Source organism: Aulonocara stuartgranti (genome assembly GCF_965226115.1).
Source record: "Aulonocara stuartgranti genome assembly, chromosome: 12".
In the NCBI taxonomy this organism is placed as follows: domain Eukaryota; kingdom Metazoa; phylum Chordata; class Actinopteri; order Cichliformes; family Cichlidae; genus Aulonocara; species Aulonocara stuartgranti.
The window spans coordinates 37,502,161-37,527,523 of NC_138948.1; the positions used below are offsets into that span (position 1 = coordinate 37,502,161).

Sequence of the window (25,363 nt, forward strand, 5' to 3'; positions counted from 1 at the left end):
CCACAAACAAACAATGCACACCTGTGTACCTGTGTTTATTTTAAAGTTAAGTATATGCCTTCTCGTCTGCTGATGGTCACTTTGTATAGTAATTTTTCACCTTTCTTCACTATGTGACACTAACTTAATATGACACAATATCTGAGGAAACTGAGCAGTGCTGATTTTCTAACACTGGAATATTTCTAACATTTTGAGTTATTTTCCAGTGTTAGAAAATCAGCACTGCTCAGTGTTAGCCATTGTTAATCTTCAAAACTGACTAGGTTACTTTTAAACATATAACACTGTCAAAAGTGTTAATTTAACACTCAGAGGTGTGGACCCATATAGACACTCTCCAGTGTTAATTTAACTCTGGAGTTTTTGCTGTGTAGATATGCTGGGTGTATCACTTGGCTGCATGTCTGTCTATGGATGGATCTGTATTCATATAGATATTTAATTTATATTCTGTCTTTCTCCATTAAAATAACATTACCAATCAAATCACTATTGGCCCGCTATAAATCAACACCATCAAAACAAAGTCTTACAGTAAGTCCAAAGACAAGGATGAGACTGGATTAAGTCCCATACAGAGAAGCCTTCAACAATCAGATGACCCCCCCACCCACGAACAAGCACTGGCTGACAATGGAAAAGAAGAATATGAAGAATCACTGCAGAGTGACATCATTTTAACTCGCTCAGCCTGTTACAGCCTGTCCGTTGCTGTCATCTACTATCATCAGATCACAACAATCTCCTCAAGACGCTTTATATTGTAAGGTTGCTTTATATTAACGACCCTACGAAAATACAGAGAAAACCCCAACAATCAGGTGAAAAACAGGAAGAAAGAACTGGGGGACAGACATCTGCCACGATCGGTTTGGGATGAGGAGAAAGAGCAGGACAGAACACAGACTGTTAAAGAGAGCCAGGGATTAATTATAACAAACAATTGAATGCAAAGTGGTGGATAAACACAGAGAGGTAGTGAAAAGAGGTGAGCGAAGGAGAAAGACTCGGTGCATCATGGGAAGCCGACAGCAGCCTAGGCTTATTGCACCATCACTAAGGATGTATTCAAGGTCACCTGATCCAGGCATAACTATAAGCTTTTTTTTTTTTTTTTTTTAAAGGAAAATTTAAAGCCTAATCTTAAACGTAGAAAGATGGTCTGTTTCCTGAATCCAGATTGGGAATTGGTTCTACAAGACAGGGGTCCTGACAGCTGATGGCATGACAGCTGTTTCCTGTTCTCCTTTTAAAAACCCAGGAACCACAAATAGGATGCAGTCTGAGGGGGAAGTGCTCTGTTGGGGCGATAAGGTACTGTGAGGTGTTTAAGTTGTGATGGGACATGAATATTCAAGACCTTGTATATGAGGAGAAGAAATAAATTCAATTCTTCATTTGATTTAACCAACTGGGGAATAAACAGTGATGGAGACATGACAGACTGGGAAGAAAAAGGACAAAGCACAGATCAGACAGATGGAGGCAGGACACAGAGACGAGACAAAGACAGACTGGACATGAAAAATGGAACAGAGATGAAAGCAAACAAGAACCAAAACTAGAAACATAAGTAACAAAACTCAGATGCTCTCAGACTGAATACAATTCAGTTCAATTCCAAAGAATCAATAACAAACACTGCATGCGGTCTGGGTCTTGGGATAAAATAACATAGTATTTTTTTAATATATACTGACTGGATGAACACATGAATGCAGCATTGGTCGTAGCAATTAAAAAACACGATGGAAAAACAATAAGCATGTAAACAATGCTCACTCTTAGCCTTGAAAAATAAAACATGGAGAAAATAAAAAATAAAATATGAGAGTAAAGTCCAAACTTCACTGAGCCAAATGTAAACATGGTCACTAACAAATTCTCTGAACTTTATTACCCACACCATAAAGCAGCTGACCCCCAACCCAACAATCATATGACCCCCCCAGTTTTTCCCTGTGTGTATTATTGTAGGGTCTACCTTACAATATAAAGCACCTCAAGGTGACTGTTGTGAGTTTGTGTAATTAATTGAATTGAATTGTAATTGAATTATAGAGAGTCTGAGACAAAACTACATGACAACAAAACCTCACAACACAAGGTCGTGTTCAGTTTCCTGTTATCACTTCAGAGTTCTGGTGGAAAAATTATTAAGAAAATGGCAACTGTGTAGCTTCTGGGTGACATCTTTAGTTTGAACTTATCACTAATAATAACATTAATAATAACATAATATTTAGTCTGAAAGTCACTGATACTAAAAGCAAAAGGCCGCAAATGTGATCTCCCACTCACAGATATGTAATAATTACAATCTAATATTCTGGTCTCATTTCTTTGTCTGGTTTGTTTTATTTGCTTTCAGGACTTTTTTAAATTTCTGATGATGTTTGAGTTATGTAAAAATACAAAATTGTAAAACTTATAAAGCTTGAAGCACCTCTGCAACAAGAAACTGTCTATTATTAGATTAAAGTCCTGGTTTGGTGCAGTATAGAAATAATGTTGCTACGGAAGATGTTCTATCTTGCTGAGGTGGCAAAGGTACAGACATTTTTGTATTTATGTAGAAGTACAGATACTTGAGTTAAAAAATACTCCAGTAAAAGTTGCAGTACTGATTCTACTTCTTTACTCAAGTAAAAGTGAAAAGGTACAGTCTCTGAAATGTACTCAAAGTAAGAAAGCAAAACGTATTATTCACAGGGAGAATGACTAATATTTTATTGTAAGATTATACTATATGTGATATTAACTGCACACAAACAGTTTGTGTGTTTGCTGATGTTTGTTGGGCTGGGTGAAAATGTGTACAAATGTTACGTTGCGTAGAAACATTACTCATGTTTATTCCTCTAGAAGCTCGACTACAACATATGGACACATGCACTCGGCCCAGTTTTACCTGCTAAGTATAAACGCTATAAATGATACTGCTGAGCCTGAAGTAACGGGCCTGCTTTGAAAATGTAAGGAGTAGAAAGTACAGATCTGTGTTAAAAATGTTGGGAGTAAAAGTAAAAAGTTGTCAGAAAAAATAATATTCATGTAAAGTACAGATAACTGAAAGTGCTGCTGACATGCAGTAACAAAGTATTTGTACTTCATTACTTCCCACCTCTGTATCTTAGCTTTCTGCTAAGATGTTTTCAGTCTTTGTAATTCACATTATTGTCATTGTTTTGAGACTTTGGTTTAAACCTGCTACTGAAAAAGTGTAAACGTGTGTTACTAAATGAATATAACACGAGTTGTAATATGTACTATAAGCATTAAAATGATGAATAATGTATCTAAACCTTTTTACTCCTGTTCGTAGAATTGGTGGTGCAGCAGCAGAAGCTGCAGGAAGTATTCAGAGGATCGAGTTTCTGTGGACCTGAAACAGAGACGCCAACCATCCTAGACTGTATTTCAGTCCCACATCAGAAGATGCAGGATCTCCATAACAATGGTTGGAGATTGCTACAAAAACCATCTTCCCTGTCTTGCTCTTCAAGCAAGCAAAAACAAAACATGTTCTTTTTCTTGGTTCAACCTGACAAACCTTTGCCATCGTATTTTATCACATGTGCAGGTTTCCATAAGCTCACGCTGGTCAACATGTGGTACGGCTCTCTGCGGCCTTTTTTCAATCCTGAGGAGAACATCACCATGGAGCCCACCGTCACTGATGGCAGCCAAAGGTAAAAGTTTAACCCACTGTCATGTGTTATCCATAAAGTTGTGACTGTGATGTAAAAAGATGGGACTTTTCAGCAAACATTGACATTTGATAAAATGAAAATTTCAATATAATTTACAGCACTGCAGTTTATGTTCACGTTTATATGGAGGATTATTCTGGAGTTATGTGAGAGAAGTAACTCCTGGGCAAAAGGCTTTAAAACCTGATTTGTTGAAATAATTCTTTTAGATGAATTTCGACTGGGTATTTGGTGCATATAGTTTTTAATGAAATTGCAGTTAATTTAGACCATGTTTCAAAGCAACTGTCCCAATAAGCACCTGGATCATTTATTCCCATTTAACACTCTGCATATCACTGGCTTGCATTAGCTGTTTATAGCCAACAGTCTGTATTGTTGATCATTTTTGGATAAAGTTTCAAAGAAAATACATTACTTTCTCTTATATTTTGATTAGTGTGAAGATTTAAGACAAAATCTAAGACTTTAGACAATATGCCACATATTTTGTTGATGACATCAAAGCATTAAAACACTGTGGTTTTAAGTGAGCCGCAGCACTCTTCACTATGAGAATGCCTGGCCTAGATGCATTTCAGCATGACTTGCTTCTTGATTTCAATCTAATATTATGATTCTTGCTAAAGTCCAATTTAATGATTTGAAAGCTTTATACTGACTCGGAGCTGAAGAATAGCCATCGTGGCTCATCAAATATCAGCTTATAAACTGTATAATTTCAATTCAGCTGAATAAAGAAGTAAAGCTCAGAACAGCAGCAGCAGGTCAGCTAACCTGTGACTTATTAGTAGTTGAGGCATTTCCCCATGTTGCCCACAACACCAGTATACAGGTATACAGTATCTCCACCTCCCATGCTTGAAAACCACCAAATTACAATCAGTTATTACTCAAGGTTTTAGCTTTATCTGTCAAAATGAAAAATTACAGCTGTATATTTATGTAAACTTTTTCATGAAAACTAAAGATACAGTTATTGGCTTCAGAGTGAGAAGCTGGAGAAACCAGTGAACTTGTGCATTGTAAAATTTCTCTGTTTATTTCAGTACAGAAATGGTTATAGCTTAGTCAGTTAGCTTTTTGCTGAGGTTGTAAATGACTATTTTCCTGTTTTAATAATACACCAAATACTTTTTTAATGTTGGGAACCAAGACATCAAGGAATTTCAAAGTGATACAGGATACACTAATCCAGTGTGCTATAGACATTTTAATGCTCTAGTTGAAAAAAGAAAACCTGGCTGGTATTACATTATTATATAAAAAATGTATTGCTAGACTGCATCAAGTTTTTTTCACCTTATAACCTATTTTTTTATTTTAAGAATTTCACACTGTACACAGATGTAAAAATAATTACATCCCTTACAAAAGTACACCATTTATCTTGATTCAAGTTTGATTAAAATAATATTAAAACACTGGTTCATTTATTATTATAATATAAAAATAGAGAGAACATGCACACACACACACACACACACACACACACACACACACACACACACACACACACACACACATTGACATTCTTGATGAGCTTCATGAGGTCGTCATCTGTAATGTTTTCCAAAAGTCTTGAAGGACTCAAATTCGATTCTTGGTCAAATAACACGTACACGGCCTGTTTGGGGTCACTGACCTTTTCAAAAATAAATGATGGTCCAACTAAACGCAAACCAGGATGGCATGTTGCTGCAAGATTTTGTGTTAGCCATGCTGGCTCAGTGTGTGTTCATAACATCATAACAACAATCCTCCTCCTCCATGCTTCATGATGGAAACCATGCATGTAGAGACCATCCATTTACTGTTTCTGCGTTGCACGAAGACACGGCGGGTGAACTACTCTGCAGGAGGAGACAACAAATTAATGATGACTCAGAGTGGTTTAGAATAACAGTCAACTTGCTGTTTTCTTTGAAATTTATATACCTCACATCCATAGCCAATTTAGAATCAGCAATTAACCTAACACGCATATGAACCCACACAGGCACAGGGAGATGCAAACTCCATGCAGAGAGGTCCCAGCTGACCGGGCAATTCAATCAGATAGCCTCCTTTCTCTGAAGCAACGTGCTAAATACTGAACAATTATGTTCTAGTCAAATCTACTATTTTATAATAAAGGTGATTAATTTCTGACTTCTCAGAGAAGCCCGGTGTGCTGGCTCAAATTTGGGTAAAAATGTGAATTCAGATCAATGATTTCAGTAATTTTTAAACAAACAGATGGCTCAACATCAAGTTTTATTGAATGGTACCCTCAAAACACGGACTCAGCATTAACAGTACTGAGGCAACCCCAGAATCCTGGCTTTTGAAGTTGAGTTACAAAGAAAAAGGCGTAGTTGAAACTGTCCAGTAGGCTCACTCTCATAAGCAATTCACTCTTAGTTTGACGCTTATTACTCACATGTGTTAAGTACAATAATAACTTCATGGAGAAAATCTGTGTGATACTTTACATTCCAAAAAGTTTAGGGAGTACATTCATTTTTTGTCATGGGCTGGGTCCAGTGTTTGAGTTTTTATATATTTTGGTATTCATTTGTGCCCTAGTTTAGTTCATCTAGTTAATTTCGAGGTTGCAGTTCAGTCCTTTGTTTCTTAGTTGTTTATGTCATCTCCTCCTGGTTCATGCGTCTACCTGTCATGTGTCATGTGTGTGTGGTTATGTTCAGTTCAGGTCACGTCTAATCCCCATGTTTCCTGTTTTACTTTGAAAGTCTGTGTCTAATGTCAGTGTATGTAGTTTCACTTTCCCTGTCCTGTCATTAGGTTCATGTGTATCAGCTGTTCCCCCTCATGTGTTTCCACTTCCCTTGATCATCTCTTATGTGTATTTAGTCTCTGGCTGTGTCCCAATTCAGGGTCTGCACGCTTGAAGTACGCGCACTACGTACGGTGCATACTATAAGTACAAGAAGTGCGGAAGTGAGAGGCTTGTGAAATGGGACGGTCTAGCCTACGTAGCGCTGTTCAGGTTGCCTAGCAACCATGATACTAACCGCGAGAAACGTCTCATACAGCTGTGTTTGACAGAAATGAAGGAGAAAAAATGTTTTGTTGGTCATTCATTTTTGTCATGACATCACTTTGATTAGTTGAGTATCTGAGGATATATATATATATATATATATATATATATACACAAAAAAAAAAAAAAACACCCAGCACGCCCCTGCGGGCGGTTTATCCTTCAAGCTCAGGTCCTCTACCAGAGGCCTGGGAGCTTGAGGGTCCTGCGCAGTATCTTAGCTGTTCCCAGGACTGCGCTCTTCTGGACAGAGATCTCCGATGTCATTCCCGGGATCTGCTATATTTTCTCATTTATTGTTTTTTCTTTATTTGTATTACTTTCTACATTGTAGATACATACCAAAGACATCAACTATATGAAGCAAGATATATGGAATTATGTAGCAAAGAAACAATTGATGAATAACTCTAAATATGTCTTATATTTTAGATTTCTGAAAGTAGCTGCCCTTTGCTTTGTTGACAGCGGTACAAACCCTTGGCCTTCTCTCAATGAGCTTCATGACGTAGTCACCTGAACTCGATTTCACTTCACAGGTGTGCCTTGTGAGGGTTTAGTTGTTGCCTTCTTAATGGAGCTGGGACCATCAGTTGTGTTGTATTTGACAACTGTTAGAATTCATATTATGGCAAGAACCAATCAGCTACGTAAAAAAAGGACAGTCCATCATCACTTTAACAACTGAAGGTCAGTGAGTCGAAAAATTGCTAAAACTTTGAATATGTCCCCAAGTGCAGTCGCAAAAACCATCAAGCACTATGACAAAACTGGCTCACATGAGGACCGCTGCAGGAAAGGAAGACCCAGAGTCCCTCTGCTGCTGAGGATACGTTCTTCCGAGTCACCAGCCTCAGAAATCACAAGTTAACGGCACCTCAGATTAATGCCACACAGAGTTCCAGTAGCAGACACATCTCTACATCAGCTGTTCAGAGCAGACTGTGTGAATCAGGCCTTTATGGTCAAATAGCTGCTGAGAAACCACGACTAAGGAAAAGCAACAAGTAGAAGAGATTTGTTTGGGCCAAGAAACACAAGAAATGGATATTAGACCTGTGGACATCTGTGCTTTGGTCTGATGAGTCCAAATTTGAGCTCTTTGGTTCCACCTGTGTGACACAGAAACGGGGAAATGGATGATCTCTACATGCATGGCTCCCATCATGAAGCATGGAGGAGGAGGAATGTTATTATGATGGTGCTTTGCTGGTGACACTGTTGACACACTGTGCCTTCAACATTGAAGGCACACTGAACCATCATAGCTACCACAGCATCCTGACCAAGAAGAAGAGTGATGGAGTGCTGCGCCACATAGCCTGGCCTCCCGTCACCAGACCTAATTCCAGTGGAGATGGTTTGGGATGAGATGGACTGCAGAGTGAAGGCAAAAGGGCCAACAGGTGCTCAGCATCTCTGGGAACTCCTTCAAGACTGTTGGAAACCATTTCAGGTGACGACCTCATGAAGCTCATCGAGAGAATGCCAAGAGCGTGCAAAGCAGTAGTCAAAGCAACAGGGCGGCTATTTTGAAGAATCTAAAATATAAAACATGTTTTTTCATGTTATTTCACACTTTTTGTTTAATACATACATATGTGTTCATTCATAGTTTTGATGCCTTCAGTTAGAATCTAAAATGTAAATAGTCATGATAGTCAAAAACAGAAAAACATCATATTAAAAGGTGTAGCTCTCTCTTTATAGTTAACAAGACCAGAAAAGGCTCCAAAAAAAGAGTCCTTATCTGCTTGAATGCATTGCAAAATAGCAGAAAATCTATATGAAATAATCTGTATAATAATATATAATACACTTTTATTTTAAAAATGCGCTGCATTCAGAAGCATTTCAACAGTAACATTCCCAGAGTAACTGACAGAACATGGCAGCATTTCTAAATGGTAAATGGTCTGTATTTGTATAGCGCTTTACTTAGTCCCTAAGGACCCCAAAGCGCTTTACATATCCAGTCATCCACCCATTCACACACACATTCACACACTGGTGATGGCAGCTACATTGTAGCCACAGCTGCCCTGGGGTGCACTGACAGAGGCGAGGCTGCCGGACACTGGCGCCATCGGGCCCTCTGACCACCACCAGTAGGCAACGGGTGAAGTGTCTTGCCCAAGGACACAACGACCGAGACTGTCAATTCAATTCAATTCAATTCAATTTTATTTATATAGCGCCAAATCACAACAAAAGTCACCTCAAGGCGCTTCATAGATACAGAGAAAAACCCAACAATCACGTGACCCCCTATGAGCAGCACTTTGGCGACAGTGGGAAGGAAAAACTCCCTTTTAACAGGAAGAAACCTCCAGCAGAACCAGGCTCAGGGAGGGGCGGGGCCATCTGCTGCGACCGGTTGGGGCGAGAGAAGGATGACAGGATAAAGACATGCTGTGGAAGAGAGACAGAGGTTAATAACAGATATGATTCAATGCAGAGAGGTCTGTTAACACATAGTGAGTGAGAAAGGTGACTGGAAAGGAAAAACTCAATGCATCATGGGAATCCCCGGCAGCCTACGTCTATTGCAGCATAACTAAGGGAGGATTCAGGGTCACCTGGTCCAGCCCTAACTATATGCTTTAGCAAAAAGGAAAGTTTTAAGCCTAATCTTGAAAGTAGAGATAGTGTCTGTCTCCTGAATCCAAACTGGAAGCTGGTTCCACAGAAGAGGGGCCTGAAAACTGAAGGCTCTGCCTCCCATTCTACTTTTAAATACTCTAGGAACAACAAGTAGGCCTGCAGAGCGAGAGCGAAGTGCTCTAATAGGGTGATATGGTACTACAAGGTCATTAAGATAAGATGGGGCCTGATTATTTAAGACCTTGTATGTGAGGAGCAGGATTTTGAATTCTGGATTTAACAGGAAGCCAAAACAGGAGAAATCTGCTCTCTCTTTCTAGTCCCTGTCAGGACTCTTGCTGCAGCATTTTGGATTAGCTGAAGGCTTTTCAGTGCGTTTTTAGGACATCCTGATAATAATGAATTACAGTCGTCCAGCCTGGAAGTAATAAATGCATGAACTAGTTTTTCAGCGTCACTCTGAGACAGGATATTTCTAACTTTAGAGATGTTGCACAAATGGAAGAACGCAGTATTACATATTTGTTTAATATGTGCATTGAAGGACATGTCCTGGTCAAAAATGACTCCAAGGTTCCTCACAGCATTACTGGAGGCCAAGGTAATGCCATCCAGAGTAAGAATCTGGTTAGATACCATATTTCTAAGCTTTTCAGGGCTGAGTACAATAACCTCAGTTTGATCTGAATTAAGAAGCAGAAAGTTAGCGGCCATCCAGGTCTTTATGTCTTTAAGACATTCCTGCAGTTTAACTCATTGGTGTGTGTTATCTGGCTCCATGGACAGATAGAGCTGGGTGTCATCTGCATAGCAGTGTAAATGTATGCTATGTCTTCTAATGATGCTGCCTAAAGGAAGCATGTATAATGTAAACAGAATTGGTCCTAGCACTGAACCCTGTGGAACTCCATAATTAACCTCAGTGTGTGAAGAGGACTCTCCATTTACATGCACAAACTGGAGTCTATTAGATAGATATGATACAAACCACTGCAGCGCAGTACCTGTAATACCTACAGCATGTTCTAATCGCTCTAATAGGATATTATGGTCGACAGTATCGAACGCTGCACTGAGGTCTAGCAGGACAAGCACAGAGATGAGTCCACTGTCAGAGGCCATAAGAAGATCATTTGTAACCTTCACTAAAGCTGTTTCTGTGCTGTGATGAGCTCTGAAACCTGACTGAAACTCTTCAAATAAACCATTCCTCTGCAGATGATCTGTTAGCTGTTTGACAACTACTCTTTCAAGGATGTTTGATATGAAAGGAAGGTTGGAGGTTGGCCTATAATTAGCTAAGACTGCTGGGTCTAGAGATGGCTGTCGGAGCCGGGGCTCAAACCGGCAACCTTCCGATTACAAGGCGAACTCCCAAATCTTGAGCCACGATCGCCCAACATTTCTACATACTGTTCTGTTGAAATTTCATCCTCAGGTTATTTAATTCAGTTTTTTTTTTTTGTACAGCACCAAATCACAACAGCAGTAGATTTATCTTGTAAGGTAAAGACCTTACAAACGTACAAAGATTCATCAGTATTTGTTTCAGATAAAAGGTTTTGGTGCCTGTTCTTTATACTTGGTTCTACCTTGTGTGCTTTCACTGTGAGAATTCACAATCTTTTGTGCCAAACCAGGTATTTAGGCACCATCTTGGGTTCTTCAGTCATTTCTACCACAGTACTGGGAGATGACCAACCAGTTAGCATGGCAGTTCGCTTCCAGCTCCAACATAGAGTACAGGTCAACAAAATCTCTCTATTTTCTGCTAACTGTACATGTCTACCATTTTTTATAACTATATTCATATTTCTCATATGTTCTACAGAATCCAGATGGTACTGTGTATGATCCCGTGTGTGCCTTCTGGGATTTTAATCTAACGTAAGTAAAAATTACAGTTTTTTTTTAAGGATTTGTATTTTGAATTTCTATAAATTCCCCATAAAACCAGAATAAATGTAATTTTTTAATCAAAAATGGGGATGTACATATGTAAATTGTGTTTGTTGAATAAATTGTGTCTTATTAGCCCAGACGCTGGTGGGTGGTGGAATACCAAGGGCTGTGAAATAGTGTCCAAGCAGTATGGATATACTGTGTGCTACTGCAACCACACCACCAACTTTGCATTACTGCTGCAGGTGTACGAAGCCCAGGTAATATTCCTCTACTCAGCTGTCACGGCTGTGGTACTCTGGATTTTATTTGTGCTTTCATCTTCACTATGAGCTATTAATACAACATTTGCTCTGTGTGTTTGTGCGTGTGTGTCTGTAAATGTGTGTTACTGTGTCAGAGGAGCCCAGAGAATGAAAAAGCTCTGCAGGTGCTGACGTTCATTGGCTGTGGAGTGTCTCTGTGTGGCCTCCTCTTCACCTTCATCCTCTTCATCTCCGTGGGGTGAGTCACAAACGTCACAGAGTGCACTCTGTAAAGCATCAAGGGTGAAAAGCATTTCATATAACCCTGCTAGATTCCCATCAATAAATGGAGCGGAAAAAAGCAGAACATTGTGCTCTGTAGATGTGTGAACAGCATCGCAGTAAAACTTTTTTAATCCCGAGAACTGCTGTAAGAGCTTTGCTCACATATTTTTACTGTGTGTCCTTGCGTGTGTGTGTTTGTACAGTGTCCCTAAATCAGACCGCACAACTGTCCATAAGAACCTTATAGTTGCTCTGGGAGTGGCTGAGCTGCTGTTGATGTGCAGCAGTTGGGCTTCTGAAAACGAGGTGAGTCTTTGCATATAATTGAACACATCAAGTGTTTTAAAAATAAAAATACATGAAATTAAATCAAGCAATTTCTAAATCCTGAGAACTTTGTAACTTTATGTTCTTAATATTTACTGGCAAACCCAGCTGGGGTTTAAGGAAGAGCAAATGAATATCCCCCATTTAAAAACAAAGAAAAATCCTGTTTGGACACCCAAGTGGAAAATATCTGAATTTTTATAGGTCATTTAGAGCGATATCAGCATCAGTGTTGATCCTAATCCTACGCTATCAGAATGTGGATTTTGTAAAAAGCTTTTTGCTCTTAATAAATTGATAATTTATTATTAATTGTTTATTGATAATTGCTTTATCTGAAACATTTAAGTGTGAAGAATATGCAAATAACGAAGATTTTTTTCACTACATTTCATATTTAAATGAATAAAATGATGTTTGTCATGTGGTTATGTTTCAGTTTGTATTCCTTTTATGTCAGAGTCTAAAAGACTCAATCGCGGACTCAGAATGAAGTTTGGTGAACTTATTTACAGTGGCTGGAAACGGTGGGCTTGAGCTGAGAGACGTGGAACATGGATGCACATGTTGCAAACAAACAAACTGTGACAGGGTTAATTAGAAAGTCGATCTCAAATGTTCCGATGTAATTAGGAGAGAGTTTGCGGGATTCAGTCTGTACCTAAAACGCTTGCTGGAAAGCCAAACCTTTTGACCAGGTGAGTAACGCGGTTCAAGTGTCCTACCGCGATGCGCACATTGTTTATTCTGCTCTTTCGTCCAGAGCAGGGCTGTTTGTGTCGCCCTCCTGAGTTGCCAACACCTGCCGAGATGGTGTTAAACAGGTGGTACCAAACACTCACCTTCCACAGAGGGCAACAAGAATCACTGATAGCCTATCAATAGCGGGAGCCCAGTCGCTGAGGATGTCAGGGAGTTATGCGCATACTCGACCCAGGCCAACCTGGAGTTCCACCTGGGAACTCCAGGTGTATTGAAGAGAGGCCTGCAGCTCCTGATTTGTCCTCTGCACCTGACCATTAGTCTCTGGGTGAAATCTGGGCTCCCAGAATGGAGCAGAACTCTTTCCTCACCTGTGAGGCAAAGTGAGAGCCACAGTCTGACACGATGCAGCTGGAGCCCATCATCAGTCATTAGCTGGGCCATCTCCAGTGCGGATGGCACTTTGGGTGATAAAATGGGTTGTTTAGAAAAGTGGTCAACAGTAGTGAGGATAATTATGTTACCTGCTGAAGGAGGAAGGGCGGTGATGAAGTCCAGAGACATGTGGGTCCAATGCCCCCAGAGGAATCCTGCGGGCATGGAACTGGAAGCCTTACTTTGGACACACGCCTGACAAGCTGACACATACTCCCGGTCATCCTTTTTGAGGGAAGGCCACCAAAACAAACATTGCAGGAAAATTATCATGCAGTCCAAGTCTGGATAGCACGTGAACCTGGCCGCATGCCACCAATGGATGACCTGGGATCAAACTGAGGATGGGTCGTTACCTGGATCAGGGAACCTGGGACTCGCTCTCCCACATCAGAAATCCAGCGATACAGGCGGCGATAATATAGTGGTCTCCTCTGCAGAGGCATCCAAGGGCAAGAACTGACAGAAAAGGGCATCGGGTCTGACGTTCCAAGAGTCGGGTCTGTGAGTAAAAACACAGCTAACTGATCCGGAATTAAAACAGGACTACAACAGTTCAAAATCAGGACTACTGAGGACTTAACCAAGACAGAACCAGAATCAGAACTAGATGATAGCAGCACTAAAAATCATCATAGACCTGCACTACACTTATTTTTTAATTCTACCAAAGTACAATATTTAGATTGAGAAAAGTTTATATAATTATTTAGTCTTGTTGTGCAAACAAGCTGCAAAACTTAATAAATATAGAATTTGAAAAATAGTAAACCTAAAAAGAAACACTAGGTACGAGATACATGAGGACCTGTGATACGCTGATACTTCTGGTAAACAACCATTTGACTAACATGTGTGTCTCACCTGCTCTTGTTCATCTCTGTTCCTCTCTCTCCCTCTTTGTGCTGAAAATCATCAAATATACAGTTGAAACCAGATATTTACTCTTCAGATAAAAACACTTTTTTAATTGTAACATCAAATCAGACTAAATGTTAATTTTTTTAGATTGATAAATATAAAAAACATGTTTGTTAACTTTATTCTGAGCCACACTTATGGAGCTCCACAGTTCTCTTCCTGGTGTTTTGTTGACATCTCTTGATGTTCCCATGTCACAGAAACAGGCTCTGTGTTTTGCCTTATATGCATCCACAGCTGTGCCACCAGTTTACTCACATGGACTCTACGGACCAATCAGAAGCTTCTTCAGCTCAGGATGGAATCGTCTGCAGTTTTCTTATTAATTAACAATAAACTTAGTGTACATGTACTCCTAAATTTGAAAGTGATAAAAACAGAAGCTCTGTCTCTCTTTATTCGGACATTTAACTAATTCGAAAGATATTTCAATATTTATTTACCCAAAACAAAACAAGTTTACTCTAAATTGATGTTGTACAGTAAAAAAAAATTGGTTTTATGTTTTTTCCCTAAAGTGTAAATATCTGGTTTCAGCTGTGAATATACTGCTGTGTGTTGAAGTTCCTCTTGTTTTGCATAGAAATATACTGAACAACATACAAAGCATAATATATAAAATAACATCTACCAGAGTTTTTTCTTTGAAAGAAGCTCCTTATGTCCATTGTTGTGTTCATCAGTACATAACTGAAACGCTTTGTTTAGCCGTGGAGGGAAACAACTGAAAATATGAAATAAACACATGTGAGCTGAGACTCTCTAAAGAAACAGCTTTGTTGTTGTTCGGCTTTTCATTTCGCCATTTGTTGATTCATTCGAAGAGCAAGTAACGTAATATGGGTCAAGTGATCAGTTTGATATCAATCTTTCGTGGTTCACCGTCATATTTACATTATTTGTACAGTACGAATGATTTGCTTTGGTACCTGGTCGAACTTCAGTTCTCCTCTGTCTGCCTGGCTGCGTTTCTCCAACAGCGCACTCGCAGGTAGCAGCTGCCCCGCCCCCTCGCTCAGTCGCTTAGTGTCTGAGCTCGGATCATACCAATATCAGGGGGGATTCACGCACAGTCGTAAATTCCCACAGTGTGCACTATGTGCTTCGAATATTGTGTGTAGTTTTTGCTTTATACAGTTGTCAGCCAGGCATCTAACTATGAAAAAATTACACTCCAAAAGACCCCGGGCTTCTGACAAAACAACCCGGGCTTAAGCCCACTAAGCCACACCCCCGCTCCGCCCCTGGCTAATCATATGTGCGGGCCAGTTGATTACTACCTGGATCTGCCTGGATCTATTTATAGTCTGATCAGTGACTCAGCAGAGAAAGTGCACTGCAGTAAATGATATAAGTGCATGTTATGACTTCATGCTGTGAGTAGTCTGTGAGCATAGCAGAAATATACAGCCATGTGTCATTAGCACAATTTTTAAGTATAACCATTAACCAGTAATTAATGGCTATGTTTTATGAAAATCTGCAAAGACATGACCAACAAAATCGTTTTCATCCATGATTCAGGGAGGTAATTAACAATGCAGCTCAGCCCACAGCTCACCTTTGCTTTTGTATTCCTTAAATCCTGCAGACAGCATGCTTCCTGGTGACTGCACTACTTCATCTCTTATTCATGGCTTCTTTTTCCTGGATGCTGGTGGAGGGCTTGCTACTGTGGAGTAAAGTCGTGTCTGTCAATATCAGCGAGGACCGCAGGATGAAAGTCTACTATGCCATTGGCTGGGGTAAACTCTAATCTCACTGAAGCAGCTTGTCAAGTTTCAGTCTGGTTTATGACATTCAGAAAGAAACATTCATTCTAAAAACTTAATATCAGATTAGAAACTCAGAGTGTCGCCATTGAGTGAGTGGCAACAAGTCCAACAAGGATTAATTCCATTTCATCATCTTTAAATAAAATCTTTTCAAATCAACTTTACAATATCACAAAACTTTATAACAGTTAATTCTCAAATAAACTCCTGATAATGGCAGAAAGACTCTTCATCTTCCCAAATCTTCAAATATTTACTAGTTATGGGAAGTTTGGCTCTCTTCAGAGAGCCGGCTCTTGTGGCACGGCTCCCAAAGAAGAGCCGGCTCTTTTGGCTCCCAAATGGCTCTTAATTTGTTATCATCTGTAGCCTCATATTTTAGCTTTATTTGGCAAATATGAATGCTTTGTGTGTTGATAAACCCTTTTGCATTTAGCGTTTTTATGAGAAGCCTTATAATTGCCTAATTTAGTGTATTTGTTCTGTTTCAAAAGCAGGATTCTTACAAATCCACTGAACAGAAGCAGAACAAACTCAGCAGTCTGTCCTCAGTGCAGGCTGACATTCAGAAAACTCAGAAGCCTCAGCTTGGATGGGCTGATGTGATTTCTCCTCTTAGTATCTGCTTCTTTAAACTGCAGCCAGATGCTGCTTCATTTGCTGCTGTCAGTTATATGTATGTGTTTCTGCGATGCACTCGCACTCTCCTCCTCACCGCTGTCCTCGTCTCACTCACTGACTGAGGGGTAGTGACGCAATCCTGAAATATTTATACTTCCGTTACCAGCGTTTCATGTTTCAGGATCAATTCCTATATGAAAATGTAAATATCTATCTTGATTAAATTTGTTTTTAATCGTAAATATGACATCCAGACAAAAGTAAACTCTGCAATTAGCGGGATAGTCGGAAACACCCTGTTAATAGGAACTACAATCGCCTCCCGCCTCTCATTCATGTGCGTGCTACGCCTCCGCAAGAGTGGGAGCCAATGAGAAACCCGAGTCACAAAACATTAGAGCACAAAACGCACAGTCTTGACTTGTTCACAGATCATAGCTGCGTTTACGTTCAGCATAGAAGTGATGCTGTGTGTGATGGATGTGGGAAGACAGTTAATACAAAGAGCCGATGCTTTTGTGCACATCACTAATATTCACCAAAGTGGCCTTAATGATAGTAAAGTGTTCACTTTGTTGAGTGGGCTCAGTGTAGCATAAACAACATTTAGCAGCATAAATACAACAAGAATGGTCGTGTATGTTAAACAGACAGTTAGTTTTGGTTTGGTTGGCTCTCCTTACAAACTCACCTTTTGGGCTATTTGTGCATTATTTAAATGTAATAACTGCAAAGTCCGTCACAGTCTTTCAGCAGTCTGAATGACATTTTGACGAAATTTGTATTAACAACAAAAATAGGTACAGCTGCTTTAACAACAGTGTCAAATTATTCTGTCTATAAAGTGGTTCCTCAAAGGATACAGATAATCTAACCACAGAGAGAGTACACGTTTATTGTTTCTGTGCGTTCACAAATCCCTGACAAGGTCACTTTTAAAGCTACATTACGTAGTTCAGCTGCTACAAGAATAAGACAATGATTGGGAAGAAGACTGAGTTAACTAGCTTTACTTTGAGTCTAGAGAAGATGCTGCTACATTAAAAGTGTAAAATGTAGACGTCACTGTAGCACATAGTGGCCACTAAGTAGTTCTGCTTATGTTTCTTTGTCCAACTTTCATTCCTTTCAAACATGTGCTCATGTCTGCTGTCACTAGATACCACTACGGCACAGAAGTCATCCAACAACCAAACTGTGTTTTGATCTGTAGCTTGGCTCAGCTGGTACTGGTGGCCAGTGAAACTGTGAAAGATGTGCAGAAGCAGAATGATGGCGAGCCCTGATGTTGTCTAAAGCCACATGTTACACATGCTTACAGTAGTTAATCAGTCAAACTGCAGATGAACTCTTTTATATTCTAGACATGATTCCTACTAAATAGCAAACAAACCAAACAAAACAAGTTTCCTGCACCTGACTTTCAAACTTCCCAGATCCATCTGTGAGTCTGCGTGTTTTGTCATATGATGAGAAGTGAAGCACAAACAGTTTTCAGGTGTTCCTCTCATCTCTCCATGCAGATGTGCAGAGTTACCCTTCAGAGGAGACATTCAGTGGGACAGGCTTCATAGCGCTCCTCTGTTGAAGCAACGTCTTTAAACGTGTCGCCTCTGTGACACCAGCACAGCAAGGCTGGTATAGTTCAGCACGATAAACTAAAAACTACAAGTAAAAACAGAACTTTAGAAACAAAACTTTCATATTATGGAATTACAAAAGTAAATAATTTAAAATTAGAGGAAATATCTTTGGATTTGGTCTTTGTGTGAAGAACTGGCGTGAGAGAGCGTTGGCGCACATTGAGGATGAGACGTGACATCTGTTGTGTCTTTTATAACTTCTTATAAAATTTCCTTGAAAAATGCACACATTATAATAAAAATGATGTATTTAAAAACCGAACACTAACATACTAATAATGTAATATACCACACCAAACTGAGACAAAAATCCCAAAACCAATTTAATAAGCACAAAAAACTGTAAATGAAGTAAAAATATAGAACTATAACTATAACTCATAGTATTATTTGATATGCAGTTGTTCTGTTATTAAACTGTTTTCAGGTGTGCCTGTTCTGGTTGTTGGGGTAACCCTGGTGATATCCATGGACAAATACAAAGCAGACGATCATTGCTGGCTCAATGTGAAGACCGATACAATCTGGGCCTTTGTGGGACCTGTGATATTTGTCTTGACAGTATGTAATCTTATTTTTGCTGTATCTGTCCCTGATTTTCATTCTATTCAGTATCTTTATTGGCCAAGCAAACAAAATTTCATGTCGCACATTTTGTTCCAAATTTCATGAAAGTTTATAGATGGTAAATGGCCTGCATTTGTATAGCGCTTTTCTAGTCCTTAAGGACCCCAAAGCACTTCACACTACATTCAGTCATCCACCCATTCACACACACATTCACACACTGGTGATGGAGCTACATTGTAGCCACAGCCACCCTGGGGCGCACTGACAGAGGCGAGGCTGCCGGACACTGGCGCCACCGGGCCCTCTGACCACCACCATCACCATGATGTAATAAATCTTAGACATAATCTGACAGAATGCTGTTGCCATAATTAAGCCAACAGTAACCACATAAGTAACTATCCTTATACTAAAAAATTAGAGATCATCTATTGTTACTAACAGAGTCGTTTTTAACAGTAGAAGGTTCAAGTGATGTGAGATTGAAAAGAAAGTTTACAAAAAATAACATTTTTATTTGTAGCCACTTATATCCTGATGAAGAGACTTTACACTTTGTCTTATGTGTCTGTTTGTGTGGTGTTTTTTATGTTTTTTAAGAATATTTAAATGTGTTACATATAAGTTCCCATTCTTTTCAATCACTTCATTTTATAAGGTTAAAACACCGCAATATTAGAGGAGAATATTATCATCCAAAAGATCAAATGATTCCCTATGAGACAGTGGGAAGGAAGAACCCGCTTTTAATGGGAAGACTTCAACAGATCCAGGCTCAGGGAGGGAAACACAGAGTCACCAAACCAAACACAAACTGGAGAGTAGACAAAAATGACATCACAATGCATCAACAAGGAGCTGCAAAGAACCTGCTACTCAAATGTGGGGGCAAAAAATGCAAATTTTATATTTTTAAAAGATTATTAAAAATGCTTTATGACAAAATGCATTTATTTGGTTTGCCTATTCATACGGTAAATTTTACTAATAGAAATACAAATATATAAACAAATACCTGGATGTCTTAATGAGAGTATCAGGTCATTCTGGATTTGTTGCAGAATCATAACAGTGAGTGTTTCCTTAATTTGTATATTCTGTTCCCTCCACCTGACAGAGGCGAGGAGCTGTGCAAACTGAAATCACGTACACTGCATTCACTGAATGCTGTTTGCTGTGATTTGATTTCCTGCAGCCTGAGCAGAAGGGAAACATCTCCCTCCTCCTCATGTGAGCTGGAGGCCAAGTGGTTCTGCAGTGGCACGTCTTGTGTTTGCCGGAGGCCGTGTTGATGCTGTTGTCCTCTGCCTGCAGGTCAATGCGGTTGTGCTGTGTCGGGTTGTCATGGTGACTGTTTCCAGCGCTCGTCGCCGTGCTAAGATGCTCAGTCCAAGCTCAGCATCAAAGATGCAAACCTATGACCTTACCTGGTGAGATACAATAAAGTTTGTAGCACTCTCTGTCACTCCCTCTCCTCCTGCTTTTTCTGTGCTCTCCTACGATTTTTTTTCTTCTGTTGTCTGGCCAAACTCGCTCTGCCTCTCTCTCTCTTCACACAGATACACACAAGCTTGCTATTTTCTTTTTGGTTGAGCAACCCATGATGAATAGAGACAGTGTGAGAGACGGGGAGTTTACTGTGGGAGTTGTAAGTGCTTATCAGCTTAACACCTGGGCCCTGCACAATTGTTTCTGTGTGTGTGTGTGTGTGTGTGTGTGTGTGTGTGTGTGTGTGTGCGTGCGGTTGCTACAACTTTGCTACAACTGTTATTCTTTAAAGCACTTTTCTTTAGAATTTCTCCTCACATTAAAGGACCGGATTGTTCCCTTCTCCTATTTAGCATTTCTGTTCCTATCAAGTCCTCTTAAAATTAGGATACCTGAAAAAATGAGTTCCCCACCAGGATTGGAAGAGGCACAGAGGAAGAGGACAGCCAAACGCTCTCTGTAGATGTCGTACAGTACGGTGTTTGTTCGTTTTATGTAACAGTCATTGTTGCCCTTAAAGTTGTGGCAGAAACAACAAAGTGTTGTTGTCCTGCTACACTAACTGTTAATTACATACATGTAAAAATGTATTAGTCTTCCAAATGCTGAGCAGCAAACACGACTTCCACCCAGTTCTGTTGCAGTGCTACAGTTAAACTTAGTAGCTCTGCTACGATATGCTTTTTTCTTTTCCTGTTAAAATGCAGATCTGTGGTGAGTTTTTGTTGTTTTTTACGTAAATATTATTTCAGACACAGTCGAGTTTTCATTTTCTGGACAAAATGAATCCAAACCATTTGATGTTTACCCCCTTAATATCCACTCTTTCATCATCGACCGGTTTAAGGTGTGTCTTTTGTTTTAGGCCCAAATAAACGTTACTTTTTTAAACCGTGCAAATATATTTCCCATTACATCCTATAAATGTTAGTTTTCTGCTTCCAATTAAGCAGATATTCTTTAAAAAGTGGTTAAGATGTTAAAATCATTACAGGTAGGGAAGAAATTATTATTTAATGCACATCTACATGTACCTGTAGATATTTTATATGTAGAATGTGTGGGCATTCTTCAGTAATGTGCTTGTCAGAGGATAATGCACAGGTCAAAATATTACAATTAGAAAGTCTTGCTGTCTGAAGGAGAAACTGGGATCTCACATATTTTACCTGATGATAATTTCAGATTCAGGTAAACAAAATGCTTCAACCCAGCATCAAGCAGCTCTCTTCCTTTTTATCTCAGCCCAAAGCTGTTTCCCCCTCTCGCTCTCGCTGTCTCTTCGTTCCCTCACAAACAGACTGAAAGTCTGTACCAGTGTTACGTCAATTGAAGAGATTAGAGGGAAAACGACTTTCAAAAATAAAAGGGAAGAGAGTGTTGGCTTTGTCCTTGCAGACACAGTGTAGTCTGAAAACTCAATCTCTCTACCCAGGTGCAGCAGTGTGACAACAATAGTGGTTTGAACAAAGGCAACCTCTTCTGCCTTGCCCCATGAAATGGTTATTGGCCGTATAAGCACCGGGATCATTGAAAGAAAGATTGCAAAGGAACAGGAGCATGACTGTGGTAGGCGGTAAAATCTTTAGCTATGGAGAGATCTTTGATGAGAATTCAAGGAGGAAATATCTGAGAAGAAAATGTCATCAAAATAACTTGAAAACTCCGCTCTGCTTGTTCCTTCTGTCTGTCCTCAAGTTTTATAACAGGGTTAACAAAGAGAAAGAAAAGTACTCAGGAATCAACACAAGGTGAATTTTCTTTCATAGGTGTGAGACCTCGAGCTCATCTTTGCACACACCCGGTGTTCATGGATGTTTCATGTACATGTGTGCTTGCAGGGCTGTGACCCGTCCAGTTCTGATCCTGCTGCCTGTCCTGGGTCTGACCTGGCTGTGTGGCGTGCTTGTCCATCTGTCTGTGGTAGTTGCCTATATTTTCATTGCTCTCAACTCCTTCCAGGTAAGCAAAGCCCCAGCTCTTTGCATATTGCTGTAATATTAGTGGTTACTTGCAAAAGGAAACAAAACAGCAGCTGAATTGTGTTCATTTAGACCAGGGCTGCCCAATCCCAGTCCTCGAGAGCTACTATCCTGCAGCTTTTAGATGCATCCCTACTCCAACACAGCTGAATCAAATGGTTTGATTACCTCTTCAGCATGCCATCGTGTTTGGCAAAGGCCTGATAACAAGCCATTCATTTGATTCAGCTGTGTTGGAGTAGGGATGCATCTAAAAGCTGCAGGATAGTAGCTCTCGAGGACTGGGATTGGGCAGCCCTGATTTAGACAATGTGTCGATGTGATATATAATCTTTCTTCTTCATTTACTCAGAGAGGAGAATTCAAATTACATCATTCATTTAGACTTTTGATGCCAAAAGCCACACTTCTGGCTTTATGACGTGCACATGTCATCTACAGGAGAGGCTCTTAAATGAGTAAATGGCATACAGAAACATATAATACACAAGCTCAGCGTGATGAAACATTAATAAAACACACCACAGAGGTGTTTGGACCAAACAGCACAGAGGACTCCCTGAAGGTAACTGCCCAATGAGATGCTCTCAGATAACCGCATACTTCAAATGATACAACAAAGAGACAATAACAAGTATTGGTTGTTTTGTATGGTTAGAAAGCAGAGGTGTAACTGTAGACTGTCTTGTGAAAAGTAACATTTGTGTTTTATTAATCATAATTACTGCAACATTACAGTTGCTTATGTATTGGGGGTTATCTACCAACTGGAATGTCAGTGCTTTGAACCTCGGCTTTTCAAGGGAACAATTCTATACTGAGAGTAGCTCCAGGTGCATCAGTCAGTGAGTGGGTGTGATTCAAAAAATTTAAAAAGTGCATAGAATAAAGTGCAATATGGATGTGTTCGTGAATTGGTGAATGTGTTGTGTAGCGTGGAAAGTCTTTGAACACCCAATAAATGTTTAAGAATCTCCCATTGGCTCATTCGGGCGGCCTTTTCACTTGAATGGGTTGAATTAGGTATTCAAGCAATCAATTACTTGGTTACTTTTGTCAAAAAGGTTTATTGTTAAAATGATGAAATGTATTAAAAAAGGTTTAAAGCATTTTGCACTTTTGTTGTAAAGAGGGAAACAAAGAACCCCAGCCTCTTCCAGTGGTTCAGTCTTCCTCCACCTTCTTGGTTAGCAGCTGCATAGTGAAGTGTATCCAGTGCTGTGATGTTGTGACGATACATGTTAGTGTAACCAGCACAACAGCGGAGAATACCAGAGGTGTGGACTCGAGTCACATGACTTGGACTCGAGTCAGACTCGAGTCATTAATTTTATGACTTTAGACTTGACTTGAAAAAATGTTCTAAGACTTGTGACTTGACTTGGACTTTTACACCAATGACTTGGGACTTGAATTGGACTTGAACCGGTTTACTTGAAAAGACTTGATATTTTACCCCAAATATAAAATTTAACATGCATATTATATAGAGATTAAAAATGTGACGTCATTCAGGGGTAAAACCGCAAAGGATTCTGGGAACTCGTGGCAAGCGGTACTAGCGCACGCAGGCTTTCAATTAAAATCAGTTACACAGCGATAAAAAGAAACACAAAAATGTCAGGAAGCCGTTGTATTATTAACTGCAATAGCCGGTCGCATGACAGCCACGGGAAGCCGACGGGTAAAGAGATCGGTTGTTATCAGATTACGTCGTTGAAGAGAAATTGTTCGAGCCATGTTTCCGAAGTAACAAAGACGCGACTGGATTGCAGCCATTCAAAGATCAAATATAACGTCCCAGAACACTCCAGCTCACAGGTTAGTCTGCTCCAAGCATTTACACGAAGGTCAGTCTGCTGTTGTAGTTAATACGTCATTTTCATAACATAATTGGTGATATAGGTTACAAGCAAGTCTGGCGCTGAACAGAAATTGTCGCGCTATGCTCCTTTATTTATTGTGCATAAATAGTGAATTGTCCTGACACAATATTGCGTTTCGCTTCTGTTATTATGGTACATTGACAAAAACATATACTTTTATTCACAGGATAAAACAGGTTTGTATCACTAATTGCCCAGTACGATTACAGCATACAATATTGTTGTCACTGCTACATTTCTGTAATGAACCAGAAATTATTTCCACTGCTAATTAATTACCGTTGAGCTCAAAGGTCCTATTAATAAACGGTTAAGGAATGTATATTTATGACGACAATTTGTGAGACTGGTAAACTTATGATACGTACGATGGTCTTTCGTTCTACACGGTGCATTTCAAGGTCCTGTACCCATCCGTCGGTAAACTGTACCTGGGCTTGTTGCAGTGACCGGAAGTTACTAAACTTCATGAGTGTATGCACTCACTCCAAGAACCGTATGATTATAAATATGCATATAAATATGCTACGATGAGATAGCTGACTTCATCTAACTAGCAAATGTTGTCCAGGCTACGTTGGTGATACAGTTTTTTTTAATGTGTATGATATTTTTGTCATGCGATTTTAAAGCCGGTCCTACAACCGCATCCAAGAATAACATGCAGCTTATCTCAGAACTGTTGGTGAAAATTATTCTTGGAGCTAGGTTTAATTGAGCTGCATTTTAAAGAGGTGCAATTTCACAATTTGTGTATATTTTCTAAGTTCACTATTTTGTCATGTGTTGAGAAAAACACAGATTTTAAAATTACATGGTCTAATATTTACATTTAGCATAACTGCAACATTATTTTTTCGTTTTTTTTTTTAAAGACTCGAAAGGACTTGAAATTCAAAGTTTCAGACTTGTGACTTGACTCGGACTTTTACACCAGTGACTTGAGACTCGACTCTGACTTGCCTGACATTACTTGAGACTTGACTTGAGACTTGAGGATAAAGACTTGAGACTTACTTGAGACTTGCAAAACAATGACTTGGTCCCACCTCTGGAGAATACCACCTCTATTAAAATTCAGTACAGTAGTGGTGTATAAACACACAGAGCCTGAAAAGTGATGAGTGAAGAAGAAATGCTCAGTGCATCATGGGAAGCCTCTCAGAAGTCTATTGCACCACACCAGGGGATTCAGTTTCACTTCAATTATAAGCT

General features: G+C 39.6%; 1 protein-coding gene and 1 long non-coding RNA gene across 3 annotated transcripts in view; one reads left to right on the top strand and one right to left on the bottom strand.

The window, feature by feature from the left end:
- The window catches only part of adgrd2 (adhesion G protein-coupled receptor D2), a 66,832-nt gene that overhangs the window by 21,434 nt on the left and 20,035 nt on the right, over nt 1-25,363 (top strand). Inside the window, exons 10-20 of the mRNA XM_082555282.1 lie at nt 3,329-3,463; nt 3,587-3,695; nt 11,007-11,112; nt 11,198-11,253; nt 11,402-11,528; nt 11,669-11,772; nt 12,002-12,104; nt 15,775-15,928; nt 18,650-18,783; nt 20,107-20,222; nt 22,122-22,242. Coding sequence (XP_082411408.1) covers nt 3,329-3,463; nt 3,587-3,695; nt 11,007-11,112; nt 11,198-11,253; nt 11,402-11,528; nt 11,669-11,772; nt 12,002-12,104; nt 15,775-15,928; nt 18,650-18,783; nt 20,107-20,222; nt 22,122-22,242 — 1,265 coding nt within the window. The remainder of the gene's footprint in view (nt 1-3,328; nt 3,464-3,586; nt 3,696-11,006; nt 11,113-11,197; nt 11,254-11,401; nt 11,529-11,668; nt 11,773-12,001; nt 12,105-15,774; nt 15,929-18,649; nt 18,784-20,106; nt 20,223-22,121; nt 22,243-25,363) is intronic.
- On the bottom strand, nt 11,683-14,172 carry LOC309719282. 2 transcript variants are annotated; one of them, XR_014280206.1, is made up of 5 exons: nt 14,127-14,172; nt 13,619-13,764; nt 13,352-13,487; nt 12,968-13,198; nt 11,683-11,800 (listed from the first exon to the last, which is right to left on the bottom strand). It is a non-coding gene; the product is annotated as an uncharacterized lncRNA (long non-coding RNA). The 2 variants fall into 2 exon arrangements; XR_014280205.1 differs by lacking the exon at nt 12,968-13,198.